Source organism: Xenopus tropicalis, chromosome 7 (assembly GCF_000004195.4).
Source record: "Xenopus tropicalis strain Nigerian chromosome 7, UCB_Xtro_10.0, whole genome shotgun sequence".
NCBI classification, from domain to species: Eukaryota; Metazoa; Chordata; class Amphibia; order Anura; family Pipidae; genus Xenopus; species Xenopus tropicalis.
Window position 1 is genome coordinate 27,873,013 of NC_030683.2, and position 26,982 is coordinate 27,899,994.

The window sequence follows — 26,982 nt, forward strand, 5'->3', positions numbered from 1 at the left end:
GGCAATTCTCAGTATTGTCTATGGCAGGGTATTTTCTGGAGTTTAGTAGCCATGACAAGTAGCTGCTACTAGTAGCTCTGTGTGTCTTCACCCTAAGGGTGAAGACACACAGAGCATAGCAGCTACTTGTTGCGGCTACTAAAACAGACATTGCTGATCATTTTCTGATAATTGTCACTACATGTGTTTTAGCAGAGGCAATTCTCAGTATTGTCTATGGCAGGGTATTTTTTGGAGTTTAGTGGCTGTGAAAAAGTAGCTGCTACTAGTAGCTCAGTGTGTCTTCAACCTAAAGGAGCATCAAGTTGTCTTGATAGTAGATAGTCAGTGAATGGCTGCTTGCATTTCAGATTACTGTGACCAATCACTGGTCTTCTGCCTGGGATGGCGGCTGGGACACCCCCACCGCCCTTCCTTTGGGTGGAACAGTTTTAGCTCTCATGGTTAAGCAGCAATTACTTTACATTACTGCCGATAAAACAGAGCTGGGTGGTACATAAATACATAAATATGCAAACAAAGGCAACAAGTTGATTCAAGATGAGTAGGGGGGCTTGATCAGTTTCCTAATGAGACGCTGTTACATGCAACATAGAAAGACATTCTAATGATAATATTACTTTTTTGTTTTTCAGGAGTTTTCATTGGAGAAAAGGGAGAGTCAGGCCAAAAAGGTGAAAAAGACCCAACAATTTCTTTATATTTATGATTAAGTATGATTCTTGCTCTATATTTTTTAAGCTATCTGGAAGTATTCCAAATGATTTAACCTCAACTAAGAATGAAAAACCAACAGAAACGTGACAAACAGGCAGATAACCGATTTAATGCTGTTTAGGCTGTTTGTCTGTTGTAAAAGAAATGGAGCATTTAAACTATGGAAAGACTGTCAAAGCTGGGGTTGTATTATCTGGAGAAAAGGTGCATGGGATGGGGACATAATTAGTCTTTACAGGTACATTAGAGGGCATTACAGCCAGTGGGGTTGGGGGTTCCCATAAAAGTGATCTTCGAACCAGAGGCCACAGCTTGAGGCCAAACTTGAGTAACAGAACAGTATGGGGGGTTCTTCACGATGAGAACAGTAAGTTTGTGGAATGCCCAGCTGGGTGATGTTGTGATGGCAGATTATATTAATGCCTTTAAGAGGGGTTTGGATGATTTCTTAAAGGGGACCCGTCACCCTAAGAAACAATTCCAGATTGTTTTCCATTGTGTTTGTGAAGCAAAATAAACTCACTTACACTATATATAGGTAAAAAGGGATCTCGAGGCCTTACAGGTTATTAAGGCAAGCTTTGTATCCTGCCAAAATTTTGTGTATGTGCTGGAATGGGGGCCTGATGACCTGGCTACACTATGGGGCGTATTATTATTATGCTGTGTAAAACGAATTCCCCGAAAAAACGGAGTAAATATCTGTGTAAAATAAATGGAAAAGATCGCCATCTGAACGCCGGATATTACGCTGTTATTTTCCATAAGTTCCGGTGGAAGAAAAAATGCTTAAGACAATTATGCCGATTTTACGCCGTTTTTACGCCATTTTTACATGGCAAAGCCTGGGGATGTGTGGCGAATTTTCTCACCGTTTTTTACACAGCATAATAAATATGCCCCTAAGTTGGTGAGGAGGATGGGGGCATGTGAGGAGTGCAGTGGCATCTAGGAAGTGCTGAATAGAAAGTGAAAGTAACTGTCTGCCCGCCTCTATGCCTTAGCAGGCAACATATGATTGACAGCTGGGATTTTTTTTTTTGTATACTTTCGTTTTTATTGATTTTTGACACATTTTTGTAAACATAGCATATTGTTTGTTAGGTACATTATTAGGCTTAGATTATTTTTTCATTCAGCTTGTTGCGTATTAGGGAGGGAGGGACAGCTGGGATTTTTAAATGCATATTTAATGGGTTTGGATGTGTTAATAAAAAATGAATTTAGGTTTCATGTTTATTTGGAAAGCCTTTTATTATACAGCTTTTTATGTCTGGGTGACAAGTCCTCTTTAAACAAGTAAAATACCCAAGGCTATTGTGATACTAAGATCTGCAGTTAGTATAGATATTATAGTGTGCCCTCAATTCTCTTTTATAATGTTCCTATGTTTCTTTGTCTAGGTGACATGGGAATGCAAGGGGAAAGAGGTGAGACTTTCATGTTTGTAAAGGCAATGCCTCAGATCTGTTTGTGATATTGCTGGAACCTGTCTTGTCTCTCCATTATTTGCTTCCGGAGGATCATTTGTATTGGATTTTGATTTGAAACCAGTAACAATCTCATTAGATTTCTCTTTTTCTTGTTATAGGTGAACGAGGTTACGCTGGACCCCAAGGTAAGCAGGAGTTTTGAGTAAAGCACATTTTATAATTAAGGATATTCATAACCATATCTGTAAATGTACATCTATAACTGCATTTAATCTTGACACTCTAATGGCAACAGACAATATTTGCAGAAAACTCGCTTACAGTTAACTGTCAGCCAAAAACAGCATTGCATTGCACTCTAATAAAGACAAATATTCTTTATAATTGGGATTTCATTAATTTTTTTTATTATTATTCTATTCTGACATTGCTCTCTTACACTCTCTCTGATAGGTGCACCAGGTCTCATTGGCCACACTGGAGCTGAAGGGCCAAAAGGACAGAAAGGCAATGCTGGTTAGTAAAAGTGATTTTGGGCTCATGTAAAGGGATGTGTTGTACCTGCAATTGTGCTTGCCTTATCTCTGAAAATCAATACAGAAACCTGTTATGCAGAAAGCTCCGAATTATGGAAAGCCCTTCTCCCATAGGCTCCATTTTAATCAAATAATTCAGAATTTTAAAACTGATTTCCTTTTTCTCTGTAATAATAAAACAGTACCTTGTACTTGATCCCAACTAAGATATAATTACCCCTTATTGGGGGCAGAACAGCCCTATTGGGTTTATTTAATGGTTAAATGATCCCCTTTTCTCTGTAATAATAAAACAGTACCTTGTACTTGATCCCAACTAAGATATAATTACCCCTTATTGGGGGCAGAACAGCCCTATTGGGTTTATTTAATGGTTAAATGATTCCCTTTTCTCTGTAATAATAAAACAGTACCTGTACTTGATCCCAACTAAGATATAATTACCCCTTATTGGGGCAGAACAGCCCTATTGGGTTTATTTAATGGTTAAATGATTCCCTTTTCTCTGTAATAATAAAACAGTACCTGTACTTGATCCCAACTAAGATATAATTACCCCTTATTGGGGGCAGAACAGCCCTATTGGGTTTATTTAATGGTTAAATGATTCCCTTTTCTCTGTAATAATAAAACAGTACCTGTACTTGATCCCAACTAAGATATAATTACCCCTTATTGGGGGCAGAACAGTCCTATTGGGTTTATTTAATAGTTAAATGATTCCCTTTTCTCTGTAATAATAAAACAGTACCTGTACTTGATCCCAACTAAGATATAATTACCCCTTATTGGGGGCAGAACAGCCCTATTGGGTTTATTTAATAGTTAAATGATTCCCTTTTCTCTGTAATAATAAAACAGTACCTGTACTTGATCCCAACTAAGATATAATTACCCCTTATTGGGGGCAGAACAGCCCTATTGGGTTTATTTAATAGTTAAATGATTCCCTTTTCTCTGTAATAATAAAACAGTACCTGTACTTGATCCCAACTAAGATATAATTAATCCTTATTGGAGGCAAAACAATCCTATTGGGTTTCATTAATGTTTTATTGATTTTTTAGCAGACTTAATGTATAGAGATCCAAATTACAGAAAGACCCCTTATCTGGAATACCCTTGGCCCGAGCATTCTGGATAATGGGTCCTATACCTGTATGATATTAGGATCAACTGTCGCCTGTTAATAATAGTTCTCCCTTTTTGCATCTTTGAAGCATTAATAAATCTCCTCCTCCCTTTAGGTGACACTGGCGTGGAAGGCCCGTCTGGGCAAAGAGGAAGAGAAGGGTTACCTGGACCTCGTGGTGATCCTGGTCCACCAGGAACTGGAGAAAAAGGGGACAGAGGTAATGTCTTGATGACCTTATAGAATCAAAATAAATAAACTGTATTCCATATATACACATACATTTGGCTGTAAATAATATACATGGTATGGCCTCCATATTTACTATAGAAGGGGCAGTTGTTCTTTAATTACTGTGATGTTTTTCATTTTAGGCATAGCAGGTGAACCAGGACAATCAGGACAGCCAGGCTTGCCAGGTCAAATAGGACTTAAAGGTAAAATCCCCAAATTCAAATTTAATGAGAGCAGCAAGTAAATCAGTTTAGATGTATCATTGTTCCTGTTCTATAAACTTATCTAATCAAAAAACAGACTAGAAACTGTTCTCATTTCTTTTTAGTAAGAACTTAAATATTTCTTTTCTGCCTGTAGGTGCTATGGGTCTTCAGGGTTCCCCAGGAGTTCCAGGTTTGTATTGAGTTTTTAGCTTCTTTACATTTGTTTGATTTAGTGGCATAACTAAACCCTCTTGGGCCCCTGGTCCTTGTGAAGCTCTTTAAAGGAGAAGGAAAGGTAAAAACAAAATAAGCTTTATCAGAAAGGTCTATGTAAATACAGCCATAAGCACTCACAGAAAAGCTGTACTAAGTCCTCTATCAAAAGAAACACAGGATTTCTTGTCTTCTTTTGTGTAAACATGTACACAAGGAGGTCTGCAAAAAACACTGAAAGGAGTCTACAGCTGGCAGAGGGGGTACTGCAAAAACTCAATGTGATAAACAGTTCCAGCACATAAATTCTGTTCAACAGATGGGGACCAGACCAGTTCCTTCATTTATTTCTAAAGATTCTACATTTAACATCAGCAAAGTATCTGTTAAATGTTTGCACAAACTAGGGGAAGAAAAGCCAGAAGCTACAAAACTGTGGGTCCTATTATTTCCCTCCTGGCTTACAAATGTATTGGTTCCTACCCTTGGTTGGTAATAGAATGCAAGGCCAGATATGTTCTCTGACCACTCATGCAGCCAAGCAATGTTTCCAGTTATAAAATACGCAATTATTTTTTCCAATAGGAACACCCGGAATTCAAGGTTTCCGAGGCGAAGCAGGGTTGCCAGGACCTAAAGGTATGACTTGATGCTAATTCTAAAATGAACTGCAAACTGCATGTGAAACAATATCCAGAAAGAGCAATGGAACTATTATATTGACTTCCATAGGTGAACACTGAATATGAACTGCACTAGGTGGCACTGTAGACAAACAAACATTAGCAAAGCTTTTATATATATATATATATATATATATATATATATATATATATATATATATAAACAGCATAGGAAGCCAGCACTCATGTCTAGTCGATATATCTCGCCTGGGTGCAGTCTATAAAGGATTGAAGTAGACACGTTCCAAAGATTAGGTACCGCTCACACAGGACTTAAGGGTCATTTTAGTATTTTTATTTATGTGTACAAATCACTAATGTTTCGGCTGCAACACCAGCCTTTATCAAAGTTGATAAAGGCTGGTGTTGCAGCCAAAACGTTAGTGATTTGTACACATAAATAAAAATACTAAAATGACCCTTAAGTCCTGTGTGAGCGGTACCTAATCTTTGGAACGTATATATATATTTATATATATATATATATATATATATATATATATATATATATTGAAAAAAAGACCAGCAACACCGGATCTATTGCAAACAATCAATTATATATTGAAAAATACATGAACAGCCATTGCTTTGCACTGTTATTTAAACTCTTTTACCGTGCACCTGGGACAAGGATTGAAGCGGTGTGCCACCCTTGATTCGATATATATATATATATATATATATAAAACCTGTATATGTATTGTATTGTATTTATATTTATCTATTTTGTTAAGGTGACAAAGGAGGAGTTGGACCCCCTGGAGTTAAAGGTATGGCCCCTGGGCTCTCTGCCGGTTTAATGTAAAATCATAATTTATTTAACACTAGTATGTGTATGTCTTGGTATTTAGTCATTTATACTGAACACAATTGTGCTTGCTTTAAGGCGACCAAGGTGAAAAGGGATCTCGAGGCCTTACAGGTGAGTTTAAATGTGTGGTGTTCATATCTTAACTTAATACAAATACACTGGTAGCAAAGAATCTGTGTCATCTCAACAGAAATATAGCAGAATGGATCTACTTTCCCAGGTCTAATTAAATTACTAAGGAAATTGCTGCTAATCATACATATTGTGCACATATCGGCCTTCATTTTCATATTAATATTAAAGTTAATGTACACAAGACTGATATTTTAACACCTTCATTTTATCCTTTTTCCATTATGTTCTTCTGTAGTGTAAAAGAAATAACTGTTATGGTGGACTAAACTATTGGCATGGTGTAGCTCTGGCTATTACATGTCTATCTGTTCAGCTGCCATTTTGTCTTCTTTATTAGAATCCTTCATTCTCACTCACACCTTTACACACATCTTTACTCTGTATAATTGATTTTATGAAAACCATCAAGTAAAGCTCTACAGTTTACTGCGTTCAGTCATTTCTCATAATTTTCCTATGAAGACTATGTCAGATTGATTTATGGACTAAGTTGTACCAGTTTTTGTTATCATTTCATTATATTCTAAATTCTGATTTATTGATTTACAGGGGAACCTGGACCAAGAGGGTTACCAGGTCCTACTGGGGAGCCCGGCCCTAAAGGATCATCAGGTGAGAGCTTCTATTCTGTAGGTTTGGGAGGTTTCAGTTCATTCTGAGGGGTCTCAAAGTAGGCTTCTTTCGTTCTAGCATTGGCTTTCTAATGGGCCGTTGTACTTATTACAAAACCTAATGTATCTGTTTAAACTGCTGGGTATAAATCTATAGCAGTGATTCCCAAACAGTGGCTCTTGGGCAACATGTTACTCCCCAACCTCTTGGATGTTGCTCCCAGTGGCCTCAAAGCAGGTGCTTATTTTTGAATTTCTGGTTAGGAGGCAAGTTTTGGTTGCATAAAAGCCAAGTATAATCCCAAACAGAGCCTTCTGTAGGCTCCCAGTCCACACAGGGGCTATTAAATAGCCAATTATTGCTCTTATTGGCACCCAGGAACCTTTTTCATGCTAGTGTTGCTCCCCAACACATTCTACATTTAAATGTGGCTCATGGGTATAAAAGGTTGGGGATCCCTGAGTTATAGAAATCAGTAAAGAGGCAAAATGTGATACTGAGAGCTAGGGATCAGCTGCAACTGAAGAGCCACAGACTGGATATCCCAGATAAACAACTTGATTTTAGGGCTAAACTCCACAAGTGCTTTTGTCAGATGATGTCAGATCGACAAAGCGCATCTGACAAAATGGATATAATCACATGGGTCACAACATAATGGGACTGATACAACAATCTGATGTGTAAACTAAACTAACTGTGTAAACTTTTCCCATCCGACTCAATGCGCCTGTGGAAGGGAACGCTGCGTCTGCGTCCGACAAGATAAAAACTGATGGTGTCGGAAAGGCTTTTCTCTCTCATTAAAATACATTGACTGTCGGATGTAGAAGCATGGAAACATTGGGAAAACATTGGGCCAGATTCAATTCAGTGAGAAAAACATTTATCACATGAAAACTTATGGGCGAGATTCAGTTTGAGTTGCAATTCAATTCAGGAAAACGTACCTCAAAGTTTACATAAAAACACTATTGAAGTCTATGGGAAAAAAACTGGAACTGAATTTGGAGAAAACATTTTTCTCCTCAAATTGACTCTTGTCCATGAGATTTCACGTGAAAACCTATCAACCATTCTTTTTGGATTGATTGTGGCCTTTTATCTGATCTGCCATTACATTACAGCCTATTGGAGATCAGATTTTTTTTGGATCCTACAAAATCATATGCTGTGGATGCTGCTGCTGCATGGTGTTGGTGTTGGTGGTGGATCAGATAAAACGTGACCAACAAAACCTGATGAAAAGCGCTCCTGGAGTTCAGCTATTAATCATATTCATCATAATGAAGTTCTTCAGCTATTAATATTATCATAAAGTAAAATCCCTTTTATCAGACATTCATCATCTGAGTTTCTGGAGGCCACACTCCCTGCTCATGCATTCTTCATTTGATCCTTTCATATAGGTTCACAAGGCCCAGATGGAATCCAAGGTCAAAGAGGTAAATATAAATGGATGAGGACGAAATATATATATATCAATAACATGCATTAATATGTCACTTTGCTAATACAATATATAAGGATGAATATATGCGCCTGTAGAATTAATATGTATGTATGTATGTATATCTTGATTTATAAAGTGCTACTTATGTACGCAGCGCTGTACAGTAGAATACATTAATACAAACAGGGGGTTAAAGATAATGGATAAATACAAAGTACAACAATAAATACAAATAAATACAAGGTACAGTTGCAATAAGAGTCAGAAACAAGATGAAGGAGGTCCCTGCCCCGTAGAGCTTACAATCTATATGGGAGGGTAACTAACAGACACAAATGGGAAAATATAAGTGCTGTAGGTCACAGTGGGTGACACTACAATATAATAGAGTTTCCAAAATACAAATGATCTGGCTCAAAGCAAATTGAACCAAATCCAAACGCAAATTTGTTTGTATAAAAATGTATTAGGGCTCATTTACAAGCCAAGTGTAAGAGCACTAAGGGGATCTTTATCTGACCAAATTTAGAAAAAGCTTGAATTCAAAAGAGGGATCTACCTCCCAGGGTTTGGATTTGCTTTGGCTGAACACTAATGGTCCTGTGCAGTACTACGACACAAATATAATCTGAAACTGAAAGTAAAGTCGCAATCAAAACAAATCAGCAGCCTGCCAGGAAGCCCTCTGTATAAACAACCCCCCCCCACACACACACACACCAGCTACAGATTAGTTTTGAATCTATTTCGTACAATCAGAAGGTAGAATTTTTATAAATGTTGTTTTCAAAATTCTTGGGAGTGATGTGGCTGTTAAAGCAGCAGTTCTTTTTTGTGTTGTGCTCAGCCAACCTGCAGAGAAGCCCCATCATCTAATGTTAGTGTCATAAATACACTGCATTTTTTATATCTGGAAAATTCTGGATATTTTCAGCTAACGTTATATTACTGAAATTCTGACATTGTGTTGTTTTAGCCAATGAACTTTAAATAAATCCCATGGGGCATTATAATGTTTGTCTCCCTTTCAGGTGAACAAGGACTTCTTGGCCTACCAGGACCAAGAGGACCCCCTGGTTCCTCAGGAGACCCCGGCCTTCCAGGTAAGAAGAAACAGCATTGAATAAAATCACAGCAGGGACTGTCAGTGCATCAGTGAATATATACAGTTACGCACATATACTCACATATACTGTATAGAGTTATACCAAGCCGTGCCTTATGATGCTGGTGAGGAAATGTTCTTCAGTAAAAGAAAGTCAGTCTTACTAACAATCTGAAGTCAAATAAATTCTTACTCTTACTAATAAGAATCTGCTAAACTAATAATCTATTTTCATTTAAATGAGACATACCAGGGGGGAAAAAAGTGAAAAAAAAACTTTTCTCCACGACCTACACAATGTACTTGGTTGAGGGAATATCTACAGTATATATCTTGATAAATATGCCCTTAGTAATGTAAATAAACTAACTGTAGTTATTTGGATAGGAAAAATCTGCTATAACTTTTAGGACAATCCTTCAAACTGAGCTGCCCAACTGGAGACCCAAAAGCCAGATGTGGCCCTCAGCGAGATATTGTTGGCCCCAGAGCTCTATAGATCTTTTTGGATGACATACTGCATAATCTGATTGTATTCTGCCCCCTTTGCACATATGGTTTATAGTGCATTGTCAGCCCTCTATATGGGAAAAGGTACAACTGCCAGCTTTGCCCTCAGTCTTAGGACAGAAGGTTCCTGGCTATATACGTACTGTATGTATGTAATATACATACATGTGAATATCTTTGCATTATTACATAACATATTATGTCCTTTTGTACATTTATCTACATTCTTCTGTGCCCTGCCCCTTCTGTCCTACTTAAAGAAGACTGAAACAGAACACCATGTCATATAAATTCAATCGTTGATATATCACCCCATAACATAGTTAATGGTTTAAAAACTCTCTATTCCTTAATGTAATCTAATCTATTAACATTTTTTCTAGGACTTCCTGGAGCACAAGGCCCACCAGGTAATTTACTTGTTCTTAAAAAATTAAATGTAATCAGACTGTCTCCAAATGTTTAATCAATGAGTTTCCAGCTCATATATATATATATATATATATAGCATAGGAAAGAATATTTCCTGAACCTTTGATACCTAAACGTGAGTGCCAGCTCTCCTCAGACTGTATATATATATATATATATATATACTGTTTATATAACTGTTTCAGTAATGTTTACAGATGCTCATAGACACAACTGGAAGTATTTTTGCCATTGGGATGCGTTGCTATATTGGATCAGAAAATACTTGACTTGACTCACTGTGCTGATCATTTCTCTGGATATACAATAACCAATCCTATTATCTCATCATTTTAGGACCCCCAGGCACACCAGGCAGAGGAGGACCTAAAGGTAGATAATTTATAATATATATAAATATTTCAAAGGCTACTTGTGTTTGGAAATTGAAAAAAATATATCCTAATTGGTTGTTGGTAGCTCAGTGCGCTGTAGCGTTGCTATGAGCTAGTTCACTGTAGGGGTGCAGAAGGAAAGCATGTTTCCAACCAAGCCAACATTTGTATTATCAAACCAAGGTATACTTTGATTGATTTATAGGTCCCTGAGCTTCTTTGGTAACATGATTTGTATGAAAATCCATAATGCAGTTTAACTACAGTCAGTAATGTTCTTCCTATGTACTTTTGGTCTGGTAATCCTAAAAGTAAGCCTTGTCCAAAGACACTGCACCTTTCTTTTACTGCTCCATAGGTAAAGCAAAAGTTTCCATAGGATACTTTATGTTCTTCCTCTTATACATAAATAAAAGTAAATAACTAAATTGTCTGAACTGCTTCTCTAATCTTACCTTACAGGTGATCCTGGCGATCCCGGCAGAGTTATTGCTCAAGGTATGTAGTGCAGTTTATTGTGGCTTTTCTAGTACTGGAAAAAAACTATAAATTTCTTTAACAATGTGTTCACCTAGCCAATTATATTTGCAATATAATGTAAATAGCAGGAAATAAAATATCTAAACTCTATTTCCGAATCAACAAATTAAGGTATAAAGAGATAACCCTGAACTTCTAAACTGTTTCCCAGAACCAACAATTTCATATACATTCAAAAGCTATGATTATGACTTTGGTAATTATGTGCATAGTTCCCTTAAGTGACTGCAATAAATAGCATGGACTGGTTTCGAAATATATGAAAGAGTTTTTATTTTAATAAACTAAAAAGGCTGCCTTGTGACTTGGCTGTTATGTGAGCCTATTCTTACGATCAAGAAGGCTTCATCTTATCTTGTCTTGACCACTAAAGTTCCTTCTACAAAAACCATGCAATAGTCATGCCTTTCTTGTGACCTGGTTCTTCTAAAGGGTTATTGGCACTGATCCCATGTGTTTATATTGTACTTTTTCTTCCATTTCAGAGGGTAATACATATTCAATTCCTGGACCTCCTGGACCAGCAGGACCTATTGGACCACCAGGATCACCAGGTGTACCAGGTATGTAGATACATCTATATATAAATAATACTATCAAGGCATATTAAGCATCATTATAGCTATGTTCCATATTTTTTAATGGAGTGAAAAATGTAGCCTAAGTCTAGGAGTATGTGATAGGTGGTTGTACTGTAAGGTGATTTTAAACTTTTCGCAAGAGAAGAACTAAAAGACCCATCCAAGAAGCAATTCTTACAAGCTGTATTTCAATTAGTGCCTGGACACTTTCTAGCAAGAAGTTGTTTGAGCGCATATTTATTCTTCTTTGCTAAGACTTGTGCATAAATCTAATTAAGTGCTCTACATTCCTGATTATACCGATCTATGGTTGTCTATATTCTAAGCAAAATATTTGCTTTTATGTCCCCTGTAGATGATTGTGTTGGGTAATTACTAATTACCCAGCACAATCATCCAACTATTAGCGCCATAACAATATTTCCCGGCTGATGTGAATCATTGTCATCAATAGATTGAGATCTCAAATGACTGAATATGTAGTTTGCACACTGTAAATCCTTTGTCTTAAAACTGTAAATTTTATTTACCAGGTCCAGTTGGGCCAGCCGGTCTCCCAGGACAGCCAGGTAAGAAACACTTATGTAAACAAAGTGTTTGATTTGTTCTTTATTTCTGTTGGTTACAGTATTTATTGGTCATCTTGTATTATCATATGATTAATAGGTGTAAAAGGAGCTCAGGGAGATCAAGGAGATCCAGGCGTTTCAATCTCCAGGCAAGAAAGTGAGTAACGATGAAAACGATGAAGTACCTGAGCGAGTAATGCTAAGAGAAAGATAATATGTAAGTAAACAAAAAATTCAAAAAATCCTAATTAATTTTAATAAACATGATTTCCACAGGTTCAGCTGCACAACAAACACTTCCAGGACCCCCAGGTCCTCCTGGTCCCCCTGGTTCTCCCGGCATACCTGGTGTTGCAGGTAAGTACCAACATTTGGTAATTAATCAACTAGCATTACCAATTTTTTTAAGGAAATATAGTTATGGTATATTACAATGATTTGGATGAGAATTTGTTTGTGAGAGGCCTTTCTCAGGATCTCACGTTATTAGAGAACTTTGGTATTGGAGCCATGGGACTATGGACACATCAGGCTGTAAATATCAGTAAAGTTTAGCATGTTGGCCCTTAGCTTTATTTCATCCAAAACATTGCAAATTAATATTGGTTGTCCAGTTTTGGGATAGCTGGAGGATTTCAGGTCAGACATCTCTGTCCTACACCAATCTAGTAGTTGTACATGATTCCATATTTACCATGACCACAATCAGGCCCGGATTTGTGGAGAGGCCACAAAGGCCCGGGCCTAGGGCGGCAGAAATGTAGAGGCGCCATGCCGCCCCGCCGCAATGGAATTTTTAAAGTTTTTTTCAATACGGAGCAGTGGGAACTTCTCCCCACTGCTCCGTATGGGGCTTTAAATGTATGCTCATGCGCACTCGCGGGCGCGCAGTGGGGGGCGGGGTAGAGAGACGAGCGGTTGTTCGCTCATTCGCGCATGCGCATTGGGGGGGCGCGGGCCGTTCAACGGGGTGGCCTAGGGGCGCGCCGAAAACAAATCCGGCCCTGACCACCATCATAAGAAATGATGCTCTCAGAAAATGAAGCTGAAGGTGTAGCTTAGCAATACCCAACTTTAGTCAATGGAGTAAAAACATGCTTTTTCAAAAAGTAAAATTCTTTACAGAAAAAATGGTGACCTATAGTAAATCTAGGTGTACACCTTGAGCACTGTCTCTGAATATCCATTGTATATTTTGCAGGTCCTTCAATACAAGGGCCACCAGGACAAGCAGGCGTGCAAGGTCCCCCAGGACCCCCTGGGCCTCAAGGCTTGGCAGGTACGTTCAAGACTCCAAATTACTGAACTCAGCTTAAATTTAATTGAATCTAAAATCAGTATTGTAGATGAGATAGATGTGCATGTCAAAGCATTGTGTTGGATACAAATGGAAGTGCTAATAATAAGGAAATGACCTATAATGTTTATGAGGAGAAGAATTCTCAAAATACATTCCAAAGCTGAAGTCTAGATGTGAATAGATGTTTGTGGAGTATATTTGGCGAATACATGAAGACTTTATTCTTCACCATTTCAGAAATATTTTAATGCACAAAGGTAATGGTCTAAAGTGTCCATCTGGTTTTGGAACAGATACTTTAGTTTTCTATGTATTCTGACTTGTGTTTATTAGGAGATGGAAAAGAAGGTCCACCGGGTCCACCAGGTCCACAAGGTCCTCCAGGTCTTCCTGGATCATTTGTTCCAACATCAGGTAATTATATGTTACACTGCAGCCATATCCTTTTTAGTTGCAGTTAAAATAAGGTCTCTGCTATTTAAATTATCTGGGGATACTTTCAACAAAGTTCTCCCAACACCTTTACGCTAACAATAGTGACAACCTAATCTCTTACTGAAGTACTTACAAAAATGATATACAGGGATGGGACCTCTTAACCAGAATGATTGGGACCTGGGGTCTTCAGAGTAAGGGGTCTTTCCATAATTTGGATCTCCATTACTCCATTAAATAAACCCAAAAGGATTGTTTTGCCTCCAATAAGGATTAATTATATCTTAGTTGGGATCAAGTACAAGGTACTGTTTTTTATTATAGAGAAAAAGGAAATACATTTTCTACCTACATTTATAGACGAGGCACTTATGATGCATTTTATACAATATGTTTTGTAAGCTTTAACCTTAAATGCACCTGTACAGTTCTTGGGATAGTTGACACAATACTTAACATAATACTAAGACTACCATTTCTATAGACCAATAGATACTATCACTGTGTCATATGATAGGGAAGATCTAGCTTCCCTGTATATATATATATACATATACTGTACATACCAGTTAGTAGGGCACCTGTATTATATTGGAAACTAGTTTCACCCTGATGGGAAGGATCCCAATTCAACTCTGCTGGTACAACAATAATCATCCATTATCATACATGCTGACCCCATTCATTGTGGAGGAATTCCAGTCTTTCCTACTTTCTACTAATATATGGAATTATCACTAGTGACTTTAAAAGAGAGTTAGAGTTTTGTAGGTTCTAACAGATCACGATGTTGAAACAACTACAGGACAAAGGCAGTGTCAGCAGGAGTTGATTATACAGTAAATATTATAATACATATTTTGGATTCCCAAGTGATTCAGACTTTTCATGAGTATAATTTTCTCTTCTCTAGTAACAGATAACAATGGGTCAGAAACTCTAGATGTTTCAGATGTGCACACCTAGAAGCTATATGTATTTATATTATATAGGAATGTCCAGTTATATCTAAGATATTGTTTTAACAGAAACCTTTTTCGCTGGTCCACCTGGTCCTCCTGGTCCTCCTGGGCTGCCAGGATCTACTGGAGAGCCAGGTAAGAACAATGACTGCTATACAAATATTACTGTCCTGTCAGTGTTTCCCAAGTGCAAAACAGATGTAGTCACCTTGAGGCAAAACCATAGCCACCAAGTCATTTATTGTCTGATGTAATGACATCAATATCAGCAGCTACCAGGTAATGCCACATTAAATTAATTCTTATTTACTTCCTGCTTCTCTGTCTGACTGAGGTCTAACAGCTAAAATCATATATTGTATACATTGTTATGTACTTAATGACATTTTTATGTTAAATACTTCCTGTTTTGGTTTCCCTGGCCTTAGATCTGCTGTTTTGTTAATTATAAACCTTCATGGCCCATTTGTAATTTGCCAACAAAGCAACCTAAGCAATTGGTCTGATATTGCTGGCACTGAGAGTTGCCAATGGAATAGTCCATAGAGACACAACCCCAAGGCTTTCTCATGCCCTCTACAAAATAGACAATGTAGAAACAACATTTTAGGACACAGCAGTGAATTAATGGACATGAATTCTTTGCACTGCATTTGTTGGATGACAAAACTTTTCAGCGTGATACCACTGCTCTGAATATTGCCCTTTTCATTTTCATAGGTATTCCCGGTGATCCAGGTCAACCAGGCCTTCCAGGGGCCCCAGGTCGTGATGGTTAGTCACAAAACATGTTTTTATTCCCATTTGAGTTCACATTTACTCTCAGATAAGATTCTATATTATTTCGTATCCTCTTACTGATGGTTTTTAATGATTTTTAGGTCCTGTTGCTGTTGGGCCTCCAGGAAGTCCAGGGTCACCAGGATTTCCAGGACAACCTGGGCCACAAGGAGAAAGAGGTAAGAGCTGCACAAAGCTATACCGTTATGGGTTTTGCAAGAAAAAAATCCTAAATGGATGGGTTGGTATGGGTTACTGCTCCAGGGCACACTTTATGCCCTTTATTACATATGCGGCTAGACGGTTATGTTCTATAGTGGCATGGAGATAATGTCTCTATGCAAGCAGGATGGTGGCAATCCCCCTCGTATATGTATTTATACAAGTGTGAAGAAAGAGAATGTTCTGCTCACACAATGAACTTTGGCCTCATAATGCACAGTCATTAATGGCATAGCTTTTTCCTGAGAAAAGGTAAAAGGAACCAAGTATGGTGGCCAGATGGTGGTTCATTGACTGTCAAAGGCCCATGCCTTCAGTTCTATGGGCCACCAAAGCAAAGGTGTTCTGAATGTGTGTTTGGTTGTGTATTACTCCCCAAAAGTGTCAGAGGCAAAAAAAATCAAACCAAAATTTCACCCTAACTGTCCTTAAACCTAGTTCATCTCTTTCTTAGCTTTGAGACCCCTAAATGGCAAGCACAAGAATTATGGTTCTAATAGATTAGCCTAGAACTGATTGTAAGGGTTAATCTTTTTAACTCCGTCTGTGCTTCTCTGCACTATATCTAAGCAGTCACGAACCGGTTCGATTTAATCTGTGCGTCGGCGAAACATCTGATATCATCTGCGCATGTGCGCTGATCAGGGTACTTGTACAAACGATACAACCAGTATGTGTATTGCAAACAAGTACGACTTTATTTTGTTTTGATATTACTTATATAGTAGATAGAAAAACACATCCCATTATGCTTACGTATCATGGGTGGGTACATTGCAATTATTAGTAGAAATACAGAAATTATTTAATTAGCTGCTGAAGCTTTATTATGATCTCTTAGCCTTGAATATTAGCTGAGATAATCAAGGCCAAAAGCAACTTGGACACAGACAAGATAGTGAGGATAATCATAACAATTGAAGTAACACATTCACAGGCCTTCATGATTGAAAACAAAATTGTGTAAATTCAGCATTAAGCTATTTAAACCCTATCACTGATGTACTTTGTGTACATTATACATTAAGCTTTAGCTTAGAACCCCAGCAGATTTATGCCTTCGGTGTTGTTTGCAGTAGTTTCATATCTTGATATAATGAAAGTGCACTGATCAGGACACTACTGTATATACAAGAATGTCAATGTTGCCAATGTTGGATGGGCAGGGTGGAAATGACACAATGACATTATGAAGATTTTGGGTGTACTACATCATGTGTGTCAGCAAGCAGCTACTGTAGCTTAAGGAGTCTCTGAATGTTTTATGACCATGTACCCTCCATGAGAGTTCCATGTTATTATTTTTCAGCACATTTAGGTCTTCTAGACACTGGTGTGCTACATGTACATGCATGTGCACTCCATGTAAATATCCATGTACTTTGCAGGTGAAGCTGGTATCCCAGGTGCTCCTGGCATCCCAGGAAGTTCACGAGGTGAGGACAAATTCACTTGCATTTCATATCAACAGTTACATTTTGTATTTTGATAATACAACAGAGCATAGGTCCATTATCACATTTCATTTATTCATGATATTTTTAGGACCTCCTGGCGGTGGAAGACCTGGACAAGGACTCCCTGGCCCTCCTGGTCCTCCTGGTCCCCCTGGTCCACCAGGCTCTTCTGATAGCAGTGGGCGAGTTGCTGAAGAAGTCCAGCAATATATTGCTCAGTATCTTCAAAGTAAGAAAAAGCACTAAAGAAAACATAATTCAACACTGACCTTAGTAGAGGTCTAACCTGCTCACATATGACTGCAGAAATGTTATTTTTGAGAGATATACAGTATTCCAAAGTATCCCGATATTTTACTTGAAAATGGTCTCCTTTATATTTGGTGAAACAAAAAGATACTTAGGCATTTAGCATATGGTTCTCATTGGCTCATTTTCGAATAAAAGCACATTGTTGCCAGCAAAACATATACAACTTATGTGCAATTTGCCGGTATGCATTGGTAAATTGTGAGCAAGATGCAGCATTTTCTACTTAGCAGTCACTTATAATTATACAAGAATTATTATTATTATTATTTATTTTTTTTTTTTAAATGGCAAATTGTCTGCATTTTTGGACTTTGCACATTGCACTTGCATCCATAAATCAACCCAATGAGCTTCCTTCCATTGTGCGTCTGAGAAACAGTCCAGTAAATGACTATTTTTTTTTTCGAGGGGAGCTTGAAATATCTTGCTCTATTATGGTCTCCAGATGTTGTTTGATATTAACTGAAAATCCTTTCTTTATAGGTGAAAATGTCAGAACTTACTTGATTGGACCTCAAGGACCTCCAGGGCCTAAGGGAGACAGTGGGCAAGATGTAGACTATGCTGAATTGGCCAGCCGTGTCATGAGCTACATTCGAGGTTAGAACTGACTTCTATATGCATCTTGCAGCTTACATGGGGTATGGCTCTGTGTATCTGCACACCAAGGGGAAATTCACCTTTATATTGGCTTTTATTTTGTTACAGAGTAACTCATTGTAAGACATTTTTTAACTGCCCGTCATTCTTTATTTTGTAAATATTTTAATTATAAGCCTCTTTCCAGCCTACTGGAACTGGTTCAATGTTGATGCTAAGATCCAGCTACACATGAGAACAAATTGAGTGCTTCAATGGAAGCATTTTATGTGAACTTTGCTGGAAATCCACTAATACATACATCCACATTAAATGAGCCAATAAATTTGCTTTCAAAGCTTTATCTTTGAAGATATATGGAAGAATTCTATCTAAATCTAAGTATAAATGATAAATACTGCAATGATATCTTATATACCAACTTGATTTTAGTACAAATGAATATCCTGATCACATACTAAGGCCCACACAGGCCAAGTTTCTGGCAACAGTAGAGAAGGCATTTGCTTATAATCCGCAGTATCAAAGCACCTCTATCACGGAAAATGGGAATGGGCGGAGGCATATTTATCTTAATGCTCCGCCCACAGAAAACAACACCAAAGCTGGTTGTTTTATTCGTATTCTAGGCCAACTTCGCACAGATTTTCAAAAGGACAACAAGCATTTCCGGACTCTGAGGGATCTTGTAAAAACTCAAACTTTATTCCATCATGTTTAAAAACAAAGGCCTGACGCGTTTCGTGCGTTCGGGGCACTTAATCATAGGCACAGAGGCAAACTGAACATATTTCCATCATTATAAAGGTTTAGCTTATAAGGGAACTATAATTTACGGATATTGAGAGATAAATTAAATTGGATATAGCATGAAGTGTGTAACAGGGCCACATCACATATGAGAATAGATAGTGACTGTGCGTGTGTATTTACCAATTAAGCCTTAAATTAACCTGAGCATCTTTCTTTTCCATGATGTATTATTTGCAATGCCTTTACTGCAGCAATGTAACTAAGACAACTGTTTTTGTAGGATCTGGCCTTACTTCATCGGACGGCGGGCAAGGATTTGTCGGTCCAAGGGTCACCTATGATGAAATCCTCTCAGTGTTAAGGAGTAGGTTAAACCTCTGTCGTTAAAAGAACTTTGAATAGCTTTAAATAACTCATCATTATCCCTTTTAACATTGTTACAATAACAATGAACTATAAAGCATAAAAGGGAGCAATGCTTAGAACTCTATAAAAACAGTGATGGGATTCATTGTGAACACAACAATATAGGATAAATACATAATTATATTTGGATTGTGTGTAATGTAGAATATGCCTACTGGGAAACAAAGCAGGCCCTTAAAACACACAGTCAGATCTTGGCAAAATCTCCATACTTTGGGTGGTAGTGTCCAATACAATACACTTCCTGTAAGCTTCACTTGGAGGTGTTTGTTTTCCTTTGGGATTAAATAATATTCCTCCCTATCCCTAAACTCTTTGGATTTAATACTAATGTTTTCCATTTCTAGGCTCTGGATTACAGATTGGTGTTCCTGGGCCTCCAGGTCCACCAGGCCAACCAGGATTGCCAGGATCTGGTTATGGCGATATAACAGCTTTGCTTGAAAGTAAGGACATTCTTCTTGATGTTGTTTTAAATACCATAGAGCCATAAATGAGACACAATTACCATACAATATCTTTGTCTGTGGTTATAAATAATGTCTGTTTTGAAGTAAAATGAAAAATCTTAGAAGGAAAAGGAAAGTTTATAGTTTGCATTTAACATTATATTCATATTTTCATGATCAGTGTCAGACTGAGATGGCAGGGGCCCTCCAGAAAACGCTGGCCCACTCTCAAAACTTTCACTCCTCTCCTCCCTCAAACTCTCTATTATCCTAGTCTCTTTTCTCTACATACTATACTCTATTCTTCCATCTATGACGCTTCCATGTTCCCATACAGAAATAGGGAATGACCATGAAATTGGCTAAATAGATAGAAGCAAGAGGGTCCACTGACACCTGGGCCCACCGGGAGTTTTCCTGGTTCCTGGTGGGCCAGTCCGACACTGCTCATGACCTACTAAAAACTACAGTCACATGATATGTTATGACAGGGTGGTAATAATACCATAAAAGAGTCACAAAAGAATAATGGTGAGAGTAAAAATCCTGAAGGTCTACACCACCCCCAATAACAATGTTAGAAACAGGGATTATGCACACATGGCTCACACACAGGGGCAGTTTTATCAAAATGTAAGATTAGAGCTGACCACAAAAAAATTCACCAACTTTCTATTTATTCCTATGGTATTATATTTATTAATGGGTGAAATTTAGAGTGAGAGTTCACCAACCGATAAATACACTTCTAAAAATCCTGTAGGAATGAATAGAAAGTGGGTGAATTTGATTGTGGTGAACTCTCACATTTTGATAAATCTGCCCTATAGTTGTTCATGGAGCATGTGAAACAGACAGTAACCTCTAATAATTAATTGGGAGTCTCCTCTAATGGGACTCTGAAATAAGTTTAGTCAATTTAACATGTTGTCAATCAAATTGCATCTCTGGTATTTTTCATTTTGTCTTTTTTTAAACCCATAGATTCTGAGTTCAGAGGAATTGTTGGCCCACCTGGGCCACCAGGCCAACCAGGACGTCCAGGTCGTGTTGGTTCACCAGGTCCACCTGGGCCTATGGGACCGCCAGGAAATCCTGAAACAAGCAGAACTAGTTTTGGTGTAGAAGAAATTTCATCATATTTGCAAAGTGAGTACATTTTTTCTATAGTGAAATGTTCATATTTGGTTAAAAAAAATTGTAAAACTAGAATAACAGAATAAGCTCCACTGCCCCACCAAGATTGGATGCCCACAGAGCATCATTTGCAAGTAGGAAAGGTGTAGGGAAGCATGTATGATTGAATAAGGGGGCTACAGCAAGATGGGGGCGGCTCCCAGAGTTGTAGTCCAACAACTGGACCCCACAACAAGACTGCAATAGCAAGAAACGCTTGTGTCTGAAACACACAACGAAAAATATACGTAGTACAAACCTACCTGTGAAGGTAATTTATTAAAAATCTTAAGGCAAACCTTTTTTTCCAGGTGTTGGATACATTTCAGGACCTCCAGGACCACCAGGTCCCCCAGGACCACCGGGATCGCCGGGATCACCTGGTGGTGGGGGCGGCTTGGTTTCTTATGCCGAGAATGCCTACAGTAGTGATCGCTTACGGACTGAGCTTATTGAATACCTGACAAGTATGTGCACTTTTTCATTCCTTTATGTGGGAACTGTCTTAATAAAATCACATAAATATGGAGTAAATGTTGAATATTTTCCACAGATACATATAAAGTAGTGTGGCACCTCAACCTATTTTTTGCTGCTGCAAACACATTTCTGCTGTTTGGAAGCTGGACACCATTACATTGTTGACTTGAGCTTTATGATTTTCCTTTTAGGTGACAATATACGTAGATATATCAGTGGACCAGCAGGTCCGCCAGGCCCTCCTGGACCCCAAGGATTGCGTGGACCAAAGGGAGATAGTGGCATCATTTCCCCATCATCTGGGTCTTCACTCTCATCCGGTTACTCAATCTCTTCTGGATCATCCCAGTCATCTGGAAGTTCTTTTGGCTCATCCTCAGATTCATCCTTCCTGCTGGATTATGATGAAGTCGCAAATCGTGTGACAGAAAAAATCCAGAGTAGGTTTTGGGATAGGCATAATTTATCTTTCTGTGCTTTCACTGGCACTTGGTTATAGGCCTGTTATTCTTGATTATGGGTAGATAAAGTATTCTCCAAATAGAGAAAAGGGGCAGAAGACAGTCAATGCATAGCATATAGTTGTAGCTATGACAGATTTATATAGACTGATCTCAGGCAAGTAAGTTGAGTTTATTTCCTAAAAACCTCCAGAGCCAGTGGTAAGAGTTGTAAGGTTTGTGTGTAATTAAATTGTGCCATTACTTCTTCATTGCATTTCTTAATTCCAAATGTATCATGTTTAGGTCAAGGACTTCTTGCGGAGGTGTCATACAACATTGCAAGAGGCAATGTTGCAGGACCCCAAGGACCTCCAGGACCTCAAGGACCACCTGGAATCTGCCAAGTATATGCAACCCATGCAAACATAACTACTGATCTCATGGAACTTTTCAGAGGTAACCAACCCACAAACATACATAGATCTGAGCTTGATGCCTGTGATGGATACTTTAAAGCAAAAGACGTATATGCTGATAGCCAGTGTTTTACTTTCCAGCTCATGGCACAATTCAGGGACCCCCTGGTCTTACAGGACAGAAAGGTGAAAGAGGATTCCCAGGAGCCAAAGGTAAGCAACAGTTGTCGTAACTGAACCCACTATGTAGGACAACTTGCAGTAATTACAGGGAAAAGATTCTGAATACTGATTATGTTGAAATATTCTACAGCCACACTCTACATTTGACTTCTGTAAACATATTTGGCCAGGTAATCTGTAGTTATAATTTCCTAAATTGCACTGGTCTGTTTGTTTGATGGGCTTAATGCGCATATTCAAGGGAGCATAGACATCAAAACTGAAATGGCAAAAGAGGCTATGGCCAAAAGTTGAATGGGTGGAAAGGAGGCAGCCGGGGGACAAGATAAGGAAGAGGGCTTGTGCTAACAATGCTATTTAGCTATTGTTTTTAAAAAATCTGGGTGTTTTTTTGTAATTTCTTGCACTAAACAGGGCAACATCTAAAGTTTGAAATATGTGCTTTCTGTGTGCTCATTCAAAACCAATCAACAGTCCACTGAGAGGACCTCTGTATAAACAACCCACCCCCTTCCACGTCTGCAGCCTGTTAGGCTGTAAGATAAAGAACAACTCATTATGCAGAGGCTTCTCTGTTGAATTTACCCTGTTTCATGAAAAAAATAACAAAAAATAGATATTTCTTAATTAAAACAATAGACAAAGAGCACATGCCCCATACACTGAACTCGTGTTGATAAAGGGGGTATTCTGTCCCTTCTTAAGCTTGATACGACTGAGGTTTTAGTTTAAGCTTATTTTCTCCCACTGGAGATTTATGGAATATGTGTTTGTACTGAGTCTGGGAACAGCACATTAATGGGCAGTAACTACAGAGAGTAAGGCTGAACCAAAACATTATAAAGGACTTTTATAGCAGTGAGATTCATTTTTTAAAATGGATACAGTGAACAAACAATTTAGAAAGCTGATTTCTCATTAAAACATAAAGTTAATGTCAACAAATTATGCTTGCATATTTCCCCTGTGATATAACAAAACCAGATAATGAATTGGTTGCTACTTTATTTGTACAGGTGACAGAGGACCAACAGGATATACTGGTGAGCCAGGACCAATAGGGCACAAAGGGGAGAAAGGTAGGTTATTGTCTAGAAACTCTTCTTAACATGTTTTCTTATGCCAAGCATAAGGGTAGAGAGGGCATTTGTATCAACACCAGAGGGTAGAAAGTACAATGGACATATAGTGTCCTATAGGTGGTATATTGACATATAGGGGAAATAAGAAAGGGCATGGGGAAGTCGTTTGCTGACTTCTTTAGGGTGCAATATTTTGTCTGGGCTTCTTTAGCTCACAACAAAGCTACAGACAGATGGAAACACTACTGTATAAACCATTCAGTCATAGTATCGATAATATGCAAACGTGCACCCCAAATCTCACCCTTACTGATCTTTGGGCTGAGTTTTCAGCAGTATCAAGAAGAGGAAATTTCCATTTTCCCCAACTCCCATCTGGCTCAGCCCCCCTTGAATTAAATTTAAACCCCTCTAGGGGGGCCAGCCCTACAGTTTGGAAACTGGTATAGGATAATCATCTTAGATTGGGGTTCATAAGAGATTTTTCCCTCCAGGAAATGCATTGATACTCTGCCAGACCAATGTAATTCTCTCTTCCATTTTACAATTCTAAAAGTCTACAATAACTTTAGATGATCAGGCAGAGCTCCTTAGGGCCATTGCTCTACTGCCTATTAACAATCTTCAAACCAAGAGATGTTCACGTTATCGCCTTCATTTTAGGGGACACATTTTACGTGGGAAAGCGCAAAAGAAGAAGCGTCGGTGTTTGACATGAAACCCCCATTAATTCCAAAGACTCTTTTGCTTCACGTCATTGTAGCCTTTGAGATGTACAAGGAGCACCTCGCTCACTGCCCCACAGGCCTGTAAATAGAAGCCGGCGGCCAATGCTCACCAACATTTGAAGCATCAGACAATAATTTATGTTCGCTTGTATTGATTCTTGTTGTACTGAATTTGCAGCCCTGCTATTAAATATGTGAACTAAGCATTTCAACATTGCCTTTACCAACCAACACATGTAAATAATATTATAATTTAGAAACAACTGACAAAGTATTCTTTGAAATGTATTTTTAGGTGCTTTTTTGGGCTGTATACTATTAAACCCCAGGGCCATTTATACAATTTTAGGTCTTTAGCAGCAACAAGGGGAGAAGAAAAGTGCACATCAGGCCCCCTAGACATGTATGCTGGAATATTACCCCACAAAGGCCCCATTAGAACACTAGTACACTATTAGATCTGCATCTATTGGTACTGCTGCCTGATATGTCTATAAAGTAAGTGTAACTATAATACCATTGAACTAGGTGGGCTATAGTTTAAAATTTAAAATACCCTCCTTCCTTTTCTGATGAGAGCGTGCTTCACTCTTCCCTAGCGTTGAGCTTCAGAAGGCAGGCCACACCAAACAACAGTAAATGGGACATATGCTTATTGTTTAGAGGGGAAAATGGGCTTGCAAGGCCTCAAAATGCTTTCAACCAGGTCCGGACTGGCAAAGGCCCTGGCAATCCAAGTACACAGAGGCCCAAACAGCCCCCCCAGCCCAATAAATAGTGACTGTCTATGGCATCTTACAGCAGCCCCTCTGGCATTTGCCAGAATCCATAAATTGCCAGTCCGGACCTGGTTTCGACTGACCACCGACCACCATCTAGCTGGAAAAAGAATTTTCTACTAGTTTCTACATTAGTACCTGGCCTAAATAATGTTTTGTTTGAGTCGTCCTTTTTTTCAACATTGTACATTTTAAATATATTGATATTTTTAAAATAATTTACTGTTGTCTGTAGGCGTTTCTTGTTTGTTTAATTAATATTTTGAATTAAAAAAAACCCTTTACAATATGTTTCGTTTCAAACACTTTTTAAAGTATAATTGTGAGACTACAAATCTACCTTGACCTTGGTGAAGACGTTCATGCAACCAATGAAATGATCTTGTGCATCTAATGCCATGGTGAAGCATCACGCTCACACTGAAGCCTCATTAAGCTAAAAAATATTGGAACTGAATCTGTTCCAAGTTGCAAAGCAGAACGCCATAGGGCAGATTTGTAAATTATGTTTTGGAATTCTTTACTACACCACGGTCCTTTAGCAGGGAAGATCTGTGCCTCTTAAGATGCCCCTGTAACTCCCCATCTTCAGACCCATAGTAACCTCATTTTCTGCTTGATGAGTTTCAAAGACCCCTAAGGTGAGTTTCTTAAAAGCAGCCTAGAGCACACTGAGCATGTGCAGTGTCACTGACCCCCAGATTGCCTAATAAGATCCAAGATGGTGTGCTACTTTGCTGGTAGTAACTAGTAAGTTTAGTATATAACATTCCATTTCTAGCCATATTCATCGCCTTCTAAACTCTTAGGGGCCCATTCATCAGCACGATTGACCACGATTGAGAAAAATTCGTATTTTTTTTAACTTATAGAACATTTCGTAATATCCACCATAATTTTGTTACAATTTCACGATTTTTTCACGGTACGTTCGTTATTCCACGGAAAAGTCATACTTTTCGCAACGACTACAAAAATGTTGTTATCCATTCAAGCTTTGGTATCGTGCCTATCTTTTCGCCAGGTTGGGTCTGTAGAGTGCCATTGAGTCCTATGGGAAGGCTTCCAACATCAAACATTTTTTTTCAAAGCCAGAAAGGTTTTGGTGCCGTTTACGATCGTTTGGATACAAAAATTTCATGACTTTCAGATCGCAACCACAATATTTTCGTACGACCAAATTTTTTCCAATTGTGCTTTTTTACGGAGCCTCCTGTAGGCTGCCAGTCCATATAGAGACTACCAATTAAACAATAATGGCCCTTATTTGGCCCCCGAGGAACTTTTTTTATGTTTGTGTTGCTCTCCAACCCTTTTACATTTAAAGGGAAACGAAAGGTAAAGTCACTTGGGGGTGCCAAAATGTTAGGCACCCCCAAGTGACTTTAACCGCTTACCTCGTACCCCGGGCTGGTGCCCCTGTTGGGAGAAAACAGCACCAGCCCGGGGCACCTGGAGCGCAGCGCTTCCGTGTTCTGGCTTCCTCTTCCTGAATGCCAGCGGTGGGCGCATGCGCAGTAGAGTGAAAAGCCGACTTTAAGTTCGGCTTTTCTCTCTACTGCGCATGCGCGCGCAGCGAAACAAGAGGAAGGAAGCGCCGGCAGCTACCCCGGGCTGGTGCTGTTCCCTCCTCACAGGGGCACCAGCCCGGGGTAAAAGGTAGGTGGTCAAAGTCACTTGGGGGTGCCTAACATTTTGGCACCCCCAAGTGACTTTGACTTTC

At 38.6% G+C, this 26,982-nt stretch overlaps 1 protein-coding gene across 2 annotated transcripts in view; it reads left to right on the top strand.

The window, feature by feature from the left end:
- col17a1 (collagen, type XVII, alpha 1) overlaps positions 1 to 25,548 on the top strand; it is a 43,624-nt gene extending 18,076 nt beyond the window's left edge. For both annotated transcript variants that reach the window (XM_031905873.1, XM_031905874.1), the window contains exons 19-55: positions 636 to 674; positions 2,121 to 2,147; positions 2,309 to 2,335; positions 2,604 to 2,666; positions 3,934 to 4,038; positions 4,193 to 4,255; positions 4,413 to 4,448; positions 5,057 to 5,110; positions 5,889 to 5,924; positions 6,041 to 6,076; positions 6,650 to 6,712; positions 8,122 to 8,157; positions 9,197 to 9,268; positions 10,164 to 10,190; positions 10,549 to 10,584; positions 11,049 to 11,084; positions 11,612 to 11,689; positions 12,241 to 12,276; positions 12,374 to 12,433; positions 12,553 to 12,633; positions 13,478 to 13,555; positions 13,910 to 13,990; positions 15,040 to 15,108; positions 15,694 to 15,747; positions 15,855 to 15,932; positions 17,364 to 17,411; positions 17,521 to 17,661; positions 18,228 to 18,344; positions 19,378 to 19,461; positions 19,871 to 19,969; positions 20,957 to 21,121; positions 21,460 to 21,615; positions 21,820 to 22,068; positions 22,375 to 22,527; positions 22,629 to 22,700; positions 23,687 to 23,749; positions 24,416 to 25,548. In XM_031905873.1, the coding sequence (XP_031761733.1) occupies positions 636 to 674; positions 2,121 to 2,147; positions 2,309 to 2,335; positions 2,604 to 2,666; positions 3,934 to 4,038; positions 4,193 to 4,255; positions 4,413 to 4,448; positions 5,057 to 5,110; positions 5,889 to 5,924; positions 6,041 to 6,076; positions 6,650 to 6,712; positions 8,122 to 8,157; positions 9,197 to 9,268; positions 10,164 to 10,190; positions 10,549 to 10,584; positions 11,049 to 11,084; positions 11,612 to 11,689; positions 12,241 to 12,276; positions 12,374 to 12,433; positions 12,553 to 12,633; positions 13,478 to 13,555; positions 13,910 to 13,990; positions 15,040 to 15,108; positions 15,694 to 15,747; positions 15,855 to 15,932; positions 17,364 to 17,411; positions 17,521 to 17,661; positions 18,228 to 18,344; positions 19,378 to 19,461; positions 19,871 to 19,969; positions 20,957 to 21,121; positions 21,460 to 21,615; positions 21,820 to 22,068; positions 22,375 to 22,527; positions 22,629 to 22,700; positions 23,687 to 23,749; positions 24,416 to 24,465 (2,768 nt within the window). In that variant the 3' untranslated portion in view covers positions 24,466 to 25,548. The remainder of the gene's footprint in view (positions 1 to 635; positions 675 to 2,120; positions 2,148 to 2,308; positions 2,336 to 2,603; positions 2,667 to 3,933; positions 4,039 to 4,192; positions 4,256 to 4,412; positions 4,449 to 5,056; positions 5,111 to 5,888; positions 5,925 to 6,040; positions 6,077 to 6,649; positions 6,713 to 8,121; positions 8,158 to 9,196; positions 9,269 to 10,163; positions 10,191 to 10,548; positions 10,585 to 11,048; positions 11,085 to 11,611; positions 11,690 to 12,240; positions 12,277 to 12,373; positions 12,434 to 12,552; positions 12,634 to 13,477; positions 13,556 to 13,909; positions 13,991 to 15,039; positions 15,109 to 15,693; positions 15,748 to 15,854; positions 15,933 to 17,363; positions 17,412 to 17,520; positions 17,662 to 18,227; positions 18,345 to 19,377; positions 19,462 to 19,870; positions 19,970 to 20,956; positions 21,122 to 21,459; positions 21,616 to 21,819; positions 22,069 to 22,374; positions 22,528 to 22,628; positions 22,701 to 23,686; positions 23,750 to 24,415) is intronic.
- Positions 25,549 to 26,982: the final 1,434 nt, after the last annotated feature.